This window comes from Enoplosus armatus, chromosome 15, assembly GCF_043641665.1.
Source record: "Enoplosus armatus isolate fEnoArm2 chromosome 15, fEnoArm2.hap1, whole genome shotgun sequence".
Classification (NCBI taxonomy): domain Eukaryota; kingdom Metazoa; phylum Chordata; class Actinopteri; order Centrarchiformes; family Enoplosidae; genus Enoplosus; species Enoplosus armatus.
In genome coordinates, this window is record NC_092194.1 from 15,684,099 (window position 1) to 15,694,614 (window position 10,516).

General features: G+C 40.2%; 1 protein-coding gene across 1 annotated transcript; it reads left to right on the plus strand.

Moving 5' to 3' along the window:
- The first annotated feature begins 2,879 nt into the window (after positions 1-2,879).
- On the plus strand, positions 2,880-9,897 carry pls1 (plastin 1 (I isoform)). Its single transcript, XM_070920163.1, has 15 exons — positions 2,880-2,967; positions 3,560-3,720; positions 3,807-3,936; positions 4,999-5,131; positions 5,724-5,805; positions 6,895-7,060; positions 7,294-7,436; positions 7,526-7,621; positions 7,924-8,125; positions 8,398-8,476; positions 8,803-8,917; positions 9,030-9,163; positions 9,298-9,421; positions 9,526-9,659; positions 9,759-9,897. Exons 1-15 carry the CDS (start codon positions 2,898-2,900, stop codon positions 9,895-9,897), a joined length of 1,908 nt encoding a protein of 635 aa, XP_070776264.1. The 5' UTR covers positions 2,880-2,897.
- The last annotated feature ends 619 nt before the right edge of the window (positions 9,898-10,516 follow it).

Consider the following 10,516-nt stretch of genomic DNA (forward strand, 5'->3'; position numbering starts at 1 on the left):
ATTATAGTTTGATTATTCTCAGGTGGACTTTGCTTCACAACGTACAGTTGGCAAACTGTAATATCATGCAGCTACAGAGAGATGTTGCCTGGAGGTAACATACAGGTCAAATGACACTGATTTAAGAATTGAGTTTTACGAGCAGTTGTTTAGAGATTAAATAAAAAAGGCACATAGACAAAAAAACAAAAATACATAATCTGATACTGTAAAGGATCGCTGTGTGTTGGAATAAAGAGCGAGTGGCAGTGTTGCTGTGAAGTGGGGCAGTTTAATTTAAGTGATGCAGTTGGCTCTGTGCCTCAGGTTACAGGGCATTGTGTGGCATTGAGGCAAGCTGTGCAGGCAAACACAGGCCTCATGTTTTAAACATGTTTGACAGAAATTCAAAATGTGGGCATGGTCCTTTAAAAACATGTGACAAAAGACATCATGACAATAGAAACATGCCTACATTTCTACAAAAGTTTTACAGAATATTATGAATAATTCTATATGAGAATAATTGTTCAATAATAGTGAATAATGTTTGCCTTAAGAAGGGTAGTTTTAACTAGTTGTGTAGTTAAAATATACTGTGGTAAACTTTAAAGGTCATTTATTATTGATAAAGTGCGCCTCCTAGCGCTGTAAAGCAGAAATTGAAAATCGCATGAAAACATGACAGTCCAATGGTAACAAAATCCTCCCACCAGCACCATGAAAGCTCATTAACTAACACATTATATCTGGCAAAAAAGTATAAAAACAACAAGTTGTGGTTTCACAGGAAGTTGTGTGCTGGATTATTTCCTGCATAGAGCCAGGCTAGCTGTTTCCCCCTGTTTCCAGTCCTTTCTGTTAAACTAAGCTGGCTGTAGCTTCAAATTTAACAAAATCTCTCATCGAACTCTTGGAAAGCGTGTGAATATTCCTTTAAATTGTATGGATATGGTTAGGTATAGGGCAATGTGTCGGGCTTAAGACAACGTCAGTCCTCATAAAAGAGCAAATTTGTTCACAGTTCAAGAGACACGTCTGCCTGGTAGGTTCAACTCAGGGCAAAAATGGCCCCATAATAGCACCTGTTTCCAAAATGTGGCACAGTGTGAATTTTCCACACATATTATTTAATTGCCCTTGTTAGTGTTTTTATTTTTATATTTCGTTCCTACCTGTTGTCCCCACAGCATTGCCCTTGTTAGTGTTTTTATTTTTATATTTCGTTCCTACCTGTTGTCCCCACAGCATGTCTTGTGCATCCATTGTAGTGTTATGCATGTTTATGCAGTACTGAACAGTAGGTGCATTGTCAATCAACTGCCCGTAAGAGACAAACACAGGAACATCTTTATATAGACAATAACATGATGACACAGCTGTGGTGTTAAATGTTAACTGTCAGACTACGCCTGTCCCAGGGTCCAGACAGGCCAAAGGTCCACTCTGTGCCTCTCCTGAGTGACTCCTCCTAGGAGAGATAACCAGCTCTTCAGCCTCTCCGGGATCCAGCTTCCGCTCTGCTCCGGTCTGAAGCCTCGCAGAGCTCTGGAAGACTCGACACCTGTAGCCAGCCCAGAGGCATCTGCACCGAGAGGCTTACTGTATAACTCAAGACAGGGCTGACAGGGAACACGGACTCTTATGAAGGTACTTGTCTCCCTCTTGATCGTTGTCTTTCCTTTGTCGTCTCCTCGAGCAAAGAACCAAAGGGATACTTTCATTTAAAATGTTAAGACCTCATGGGTTTCATGAGAAACCTAAGGTGTGTGAATGTCCCTGTATGTGTGTGAAGAGTCGGTGCAGCGTAAAGAAATGTCAGCGCTCTGATGGCACAAGTCACAAGGCGACCCTGGACAAATTCCAGTATATAACCTGACACTTCCTAATTGTTCTTTATTTATTTATCCCACCTCTCTCGCGAGACTCAGCTTTTGTCAGGTGTGTTTCTGAGGTTGAATGATTTGAAGTCTCTATATCTGCAGTAAATGTTTGTGTTAATATTAAGAAGTGTTCAAATATTTTACTTAAGTAAAAGTACCAATTTAATAGTATAAAAAGACTAGTTACAAGTAAAAACATTCAAAATGCTTCAAAGTACAGAAGTATTGGTTGTAAAATGTGCTTAAAATATGAAAAGTAAAAGTGGTCATTGTGCAGTAACATCTCCCCTGTAAGATTTTATTATGTATTATATATGACATTATTAGATTGTTAATACTTCATGCTACTGTTGTAGCTGGTGGAGGTGGAGGTACTTTTAACAGTTAGTTACTTTTGTCCAGTTGTTCCCAACCCAGGGCTCACCAGATATTACACAAATAAACACAACGATACACAAATCCGTTTTCATTTTATGACTGTTTGACTTTCATTTTCATTTTCTCATTTTCGCGAAACATTGGATAATTTTACCTCTTTTGACTAAAATCAATCAAATGTCACTTTGGTGGAACTGCTAACAACTAATAGACATCCGAAACAAACTGCACACACACACACTTTTTGGGTCCACTGGTTTAATCTTAAACAATTCGTTGTATTTTATACGTTTATCATATGTTTTTTAATGTGAAATCTTATTCTGAAAAGTAAATGGTAACTACAGTTGTTTGATAATAATGAAAGTGGAATATAAAATACAATATATATTTTCCTCTGAAATGTGGCAGAGTAGAAGTATAAAGTAGCCTAAAATGGAAATACTCAAGTAAAGTACATGTACACCTTAAAATTACACTAAAGTACAGTGCTTGAGCAGTTACTTTCCACTACTGCTCCGCTTGTTAAGCCGACATGTTGCTCAGTCTGGCAAAATCAGCTTCTACATTGTGGCCAGTATGATCCAAAGTGCGCGTGTGTGTGTGTGTGTGTGTGCGCGTGTGTGTACGTTTCAGGTATACAAAGCAGAAGCCACTATGGAGAATCATATCACACAGATTTCCCGAGAGGACCTGGAAGATCTCAGAGAGGCTTTTAATAAAATTGGTCAGTTTCACACACACACACACACACACACACACACACACACACACACACACACACCTAACCCGACCCTACAACTATCTTGAGGGGGAATTGTGAGCTGCGTTACTAACAGTTGTATAGCCGACCATAAAGTATGACTCTTATATCAGAGATTTTTATTGCTTGGGTAGTTGAGCGTATGTACTCTGTGTGTTGTCAAAGGAAATAATGCGGCGTTGCCAGATTTTATCAGTTAAATGTATAAAAGAACTGACCTTGATGTAACTGTAAATTCATAAAAAGGTACACTGTACTTTGGTACAGTGATTTTACCTTTTGTACTAGGTAAAATCAAGACACTGTTTAATTAGGAAACTTCCAATTAAATGAATTCCATTTAATCGCTAGCATGTACCATGATGGCACCGAGAGAGAAGTGCTTCCCAATTATTAGGAAAGACCTGTTCATAAAGAATTACCAGCCTTGTGTTTGCTTTGCTTTTATCATCTGTGTTCAATATTTACCTTAAATGCTGGGCTCATCAGCTTCAGATTAATATTTGTGAAGCAAACTGATTACCATATCTGTGTGTGCGTTTCTCCGTGTGTTCAGATATTGATAACAGCGGCTATGTGAGTGACTTTGAGCTCCAGGAGCTGTTCAGAGAGGCGAGCTTCTCCCTGCCGGGGTACAAGGTGCGAGAGATCATGGAGACCTTCATCGCCGGAGACACCAACAAGGACGAGAAGATCAGCTTTGAGGAATTTGTTTCTGTGAGTTCTGACGCCGATTGTGAGCAAATGTTTGAACTTAACTCATCACAATCCCACACGGAGTGACACTGCCTGTCCATGTTCAGATCTATCAAGAGCTAAAGAGCAAGGAGTTCAGTGAGACGTTTAGGAAAACCATCACAAGGAGGGATGGGATCCGCTCCTTTGGGGGAATATCAGGAATCTCCAGCGAGGGAACACAGCACTCCTACTCTGGTGCGTGAGAATGCATTGTGTGTGTTGGTGTTGGTGTGTGTGTGTGTTAGTAATAGTTTCATAATTACTGTATCTCTGACTGATACACACTGCATTCAAGTCACAGAAAGAAGCATCTCATTTTCTGAAGAAGAAATCTTGAAAAACCCAGAAAACACTTTTCTTCTGTGTTTTGAAAGTATTTCCAGAAACCTCAAAGACTCTTCTGACTATCTGGATAAACAATCTGTTGCCTCTTTTTCTTGATGCAAACAGAAAACAAACAGTAGCAGGTGTTACATCACGTTCAGTGACTCATCAGACTCTATGACCTGATTGGGATTTTCAGCTTTATTGCCACTGCAAATATTTTTAGCACGCTTTATTGCTTGACTTGTTTTAATAGCCGTCATCAAACATGGTGCCACTGTAGTTTTTAAATAGGGTGTCATTTATTTATAGCGGTGATTTTGATATACCAGCATTAATGACTCTGACCCCATTTTACCTTAAGTATTTGATAAAAAATGTTTGCAGTAGTAATACAGCTGAAGGTCACAGAGCAGAGTAACACAGGCACAGGATAGGAAATATTCAGTACTATTGTCAGGTATACGTCTTTCAGAAAATCTTGTGACGTGTGAAATATAATTGTTGACAAATACAGTACATTAAAAGTGTCCTTATAGCGGCATACAACTACATTATAGTGTGTAATAAACCATTTCTTAAATGTTTGTGTGAGGTTAAGTATCGCCAACAGCTAACAATTATTTTCATCATCAGTTAATCTGCTGATTATTTTCTCAATTAACTGATTAATTGTTTTGAAGGTAGTGAAAAATGACCAACACAATTTCCTAAAGCCCATGTCTTCAAAGTGCCTGTTTTGCCGACCAATAATCCATCATCACTGATTTTAAATTTGCTATCATATAAAACAAAGACAATGGAATGAGTGAATGTTTGGCATTTGTGCTTTAAAAATGGTAATTAATCAATTATTATCAAAACAGTTTTATGTTGTTAATATGTGTGTGTGTGTGTGTGTGTGTGTGTGTGTGTGTGTGTGTGTGTGTTTAGATGAGGAGAAGGTAGCATTTGTCCACTGGATCAACAAAGCCTTGGCGAAAGATCCAGACTGCCAACATCTGCTGCCCATGAACCCCAACGATGAAAGCCTCTTCACCTCCGTCTGCGATGGCATCCTGTTATGGTAACAGATGCACACACACACGCACACACACATGCGCACACGCTTGTGCTCATGCATACAGCAGGCATGCATATACCCATGAATAAGTGCGATCACATCCATACTGTGTTTCATAAGTTTGACAAGCAGGTTAACAAGCAGGTCCAATCTGGGGGATTTCTGACAGCGTACCTTCATATCATTATTACCTCAGACGGGAGAGGAGGTACCCTTTCTCTGCCATTTTATTGATTCCAATAATTATTTGCAAATAAAAATAGAAAACACCTAAAATGTGGGTTGGATCAAACCTACAGTACCTGCAAATGTAAATTAACTGGTTTTATCTTCTAAATATAATTCAGTGTTAACATACACATGGAATGCCAATGAGATCAATGATTATTTTAGTTTATTTATTATTTTATTGGCAGCAAAGGATAAAGTAGGAATGTTGTGATGCTATTTTATTGTAGTTTTTATAGCAGTTCACTCCTCCTCCTTGTTCACCTTAATTCCCAGTGAGTGTTTCGCAGCATGGCCGACAGAGTACATTTCACAGAGGCTGTCGCAGTGAGGAATCTGAGATTACACACTCCTTGCTCTCTTTCAGCAAAATGATCAACCTGTCTCAGCCCGACACGATCGATGAAAGAGTCATCAACACTAAGAAACTTGCCACCTTCAAAATGACAGTGAGTAGTAGCTTTTCATAAGTTCAGTATATCCATAACACCCATACACTGCAGCTACCAGATTTTTAATTACTGTATCATCAACTAAAGGAATAGTTCGACATTTTGGGAAATATGCTCATTTGCTTTCTTGCAGAAGGTTAGATGAGAAGGTCGATAGCTACTTCTCTCATAGCAGCCGGTTAGCTTAGCTTAGCATGAAGAGGGACAAACACGCCCACCAGCAGCTCTGGGAGTTATGTGCCGTTTCTTGGCTGCAGTGACTTCCTGCAGTTTTGTTGTCACTGTGAGCAGCAGAGACTCCAGAAATTGTTGGTTTTATACTTAGGTTTTTGTACGAGATGTAACGTGTTATCTAGTGATCTTTAGAGGTGCTGGTAGGTGCTTTCTTTTTTTTACCTCTGGACAGAGCCAGGCTAGCTGCTCCCCCCTGTTTTCTGTCCTTATGCTAAGCTAAGATAACTGACTGCTGGCTCCAACTTCATATTGAACAGACAAATGTGAGAGTGGTATCAATCTTCTCATCTAACCCTGTTGAGCTATTCTTTTTAACAAGAACTGATAAAGTACTGGAAACTTAATTGTAGTTGGAAAAGAAACTATTCTCTCACTGAGGAAACTACTTGACTTGTAAATGGCAGAATTTATTTGGTTTTATTTAGAAGTTAGCCAAATAATTACTGCGGCTAATGCGTAATAAAGTCTTCTAGTACTGTATATGTGTCAAATAAGACAGTAACAGGATGAGTGTAGGTATGTAAGACAAAATATTGATTGTCCAGTAATGTTGGATTGTGCAAAAAGAGCTTGTAATATAATACATTTCTACTGCATGCTTCCTTTATATCACTCTTGTGTAGAGAATAAAAATCATAGTTTTACATATTTGGCCTTTTAAAGGAGCTAGTTTGGAGTGCAGCATTTGATTTTTAATAAGTGAGTTATTATTTGGAGGATTCAGGCCACAGTCTTTGTTTTTGCTGAGCTGTTACAACAACGGAAACTGCAACAATGCTGTTGTCTGGCTATAAAATCTGTGACTGTGAGCAAAGATGAACATGTTGATACACAAATGATTTGCATTTGTAGGAGAATCTGGTCCTGGCTCTGAACTCCGCCTCAGCGATCGGCTGTACGGTGGTGAGCATTGACGCCCATGATCTGATGGCTGGGAAACCCCACCTGGTCCTGGGACTGCTCTGGCAGATTATCAAGGTTGGCCTCTTTGCTGATATAGAAATCAGCAGGAATGAAGGTCAGCGCACACACACACACACACACACACACACATTAACTTCATAGTTACACTGTTAATCTAGTTGTCTAGTTGTCTCTGATGTGAGAGTGATTGGCGGTTGATATTCCCTTCTTAAACATGCAGTATTTGAATTGAAAATATCAAGACAGGTTCAATAAACATCACACCATCCTGACGAAGGCAAGTTAACTTGTAATAGACTGTTAAACTGATGGCGTGTGTGTCTTAAGGTCTGATTAGCCTTCTGACAGACGGGGAGAATGTGGACCGTCTGATATCTCTCTCCCCTGAGGACATGCTGCTGCGCTGGGTCAACCATCATCTAAGCAATGCAGGAACAAAGACCATCAGCAACTTCAGTGAAGACATTAAGGTCCCCTTTCAGAACATACACACAAACACACACACAAAATTACACAAACACGTGAGCGTAACATACCGTCTTGTACTGCACCACTGCAGGATTCGCGAGCCTACTTCTACCTGTTGGACCAGATTGCTCTTCAAGGAGAGAGCGACTACAAAATGAGCGTCAAAATTGACATGAGCGGCATCAATGTGAGTTTTCAAATCACAGAGAGAAATTGATATGTAGAAAATGTCAGAAACGTATAAATATGATAGGTATAGAGTATTCTCTTTTTAAGGGATACTTTTGATATAAGATGTGGTCATATAATGTTTTTTGTTTCAACTAAAATGTTGTTATTTGCTGATCATTGCATTTATTATCCTGCAGATACAGTGTACATAAATCACACTAAATGAAGTGACCTTCCTATTGGATTCTGGCATGATTATATGTGTGTAGTGTCTGTACCGTGCACGTACATGTGTGTGTGTTCTATGTGCATGTGAAGGAGCCTGATTTGGACCGAAGGGCCGAGCTGATGCTGCAACAAGCGGCCCGGCTGGACTGCAGACAGTTCGTTTCTCCTCTTGACGTCACATCTGGAAACAGCAAACTCAACATGGCCTTTGTGGCCAACCTGTTCAACATGCATCCTGCTCTGCAGAGGGCTCATATCAATGGCAACGGCATAGAGACAGCACACATAGAGGGTGAGACACAGACACAACCCCCGCTGAAGAAAACGATTTTGTCCAACATGGTTCGGCTGCATCATCTCATGGCCTTGAGGCTGCTCATTGAATCTCTCTCAACCCAAAGCTAAAATTCAGTCAAGTGATGCTAGACACACAGGTCGTAGCCCAATAAAAAGTCCAAGAAAATAAATGTTTCAGGGTGTGACAAGTTATAGCAGCCATAAATCAAAATGGGAGCAGCTGGTAGAGAACGTGATGGCATTTATTGTGTCTTCATGTCCTTCCAGCTGAGTCCAAAGAAGAGAAAACATTTCGAAACTGGATGAACTCTCTGGGCGTCTCTCCATATGTCAACCACCTGTACTGGTATGTCCTCAGTTACACATCAATGTGGTTAACCTTATCAAGGAAGGGGGTGGATCCTTTACATTCCTACAGTTACCTATTTATATCTGCGGGCCAACCAGTATAATCAGTAATTTGAATACCTTACTGAAAACTTTTATTTAGTTTTACACTGACCTTTTATTTCTATTTAATCTGTTTTTATGTATATATATTACATGTGTTTTGCTCTGGTCATGGATTACCTTGATTGCCTTTGCTGTAATCCTGATTGTCTGTATAATCTAACTACATATGTGGATTGTATGTTGGTTTTCCTCACTTTCTCTGTGTTTTGTCTTCAACAGTGACCTGTGTGATGGTTTGGTGGTCCTGCAGCTTTATGAGAAGGTCAATGTGTCTGTGAACTGGAAGAAAGTCAACAACCCGCCTTATCCTGTCCTGGGGGCCAATATGAAGAAGGTGTGCGTACTATGTGCACAAATTAAAGATATAGAAAGCTGATGAGCACAAAAAAAAGCATTTTGATGGGAAATGAAAAGGATGTAACATTATTTTTCTTTACATATTGTAGCTGGAGAACTGTAACTATGCTGTGGAGCTGGGCAGGGATGTAGCTCACTTCTCTCTGGTTGGCATTGGAGGAGAAAACTTGAACAACGGGAGTCCAATGCACACCCTGGCGCTGGTCTGGCAGCTGATGAGGAGGTAGATGCACCGTCCAAGGCTGTGGGACATGTCACTTGTTTGAGAAAGACAGACTGTCTTTCTGACAGACTGATTTTAGTGGTTTGGATGCAACTGCTCCTTGTACAGTTTCAGTTACGCTTGTTGTCCTTCAGGTACACAGTGCAGGTTTTGTCAGATCTGGGTGATGGAGAGAGGGTTGGAGATCAGATCATCCTCAGCTGGGTCAACACCACCTTGAGCCAGAAACGAAAGGACACACAGATCAGCAGCTTCAAGGTATGTGTGTGTGTGAGAGAGAGAGAGAGAGAGAGAGAGAGAGAGTGCATGATGCAATTGAGTAAACACAAGGCTGCATTTACATTTGACCATGTTTTCTGCAGGACACACTGATCAGCACCAGCCTGCCAGTGATTGACCTGATCGACGCCATCGCTCCCGGGACCGTCAAGTGGGACATGGTGAAGAGAGGAGAGAGGGGAGTGCTGAAGGATGCCGATAAACTCAACAACGCCAAGTAAAACTTTTTTTCCCCCCTTTCAGCATCTTTCTATTTGTCACTCGATCATCGTCTCCTAACTCCTCCCTCTCTCACCTCCCCCTGTTCCTCTACCAGGTATGCGATCTCATTGGCTCGTAAGATTGGAGCTCGTGTCTACGCGCTGCCTGACGATTTGGTGGAAGTGAATCCCAAGATGGTGCTGACGCTGTTCGCCAGCCTCATGGGCCACTGTTTGAAAAAGACCAACCGCTGAAAAAGACATGAACAAACCACCTGGAAACCAACCACTAACATACGTCTTCTTTCTATGCGCTTTATATCTTTTTTTGTCCGTCTTTTTCTCTTCAATGTAATTTCTTTTCTTTGACCTTTAACCTGGCTGTGATCAGCAAACAGAGCAAGACAATCTGTCAGTCGCTGTTATTATTTTCATGAAAACAACTTTAGTCTAACTAAAGTTGGAAATCATCTCATCAGCGAAGCCACTGCATTTGTTTGTTGTCTGTGATTTTATAGAACAAGCTCCTAATTGTTCTTTGCTATGTTATATTTAATAGTACATTACATCTATTTACTTCTTTTGCTGTATGACCAGAAAAGGAGATACAGCAGAAGGAAAAACAGAATCAGACACACACGTCTATCCTATATCTCTGTAAATGTTGTGCATTGAATATTGCTATTTAATTATTAAAAAGAATCTATTAAATATATAGCCTGTGTGTGTGTTGTCTCTGGATACAAATTATTTCAGATGTTTCAACCAGGTAGATTATGACATCTCTTAGTCCATAAGTACATACAAATATAAGTGAAGCCACGTATCATTGATGTAGTGAGTAAACAGTAAAAATCGGCCCTCCTTGAGTATG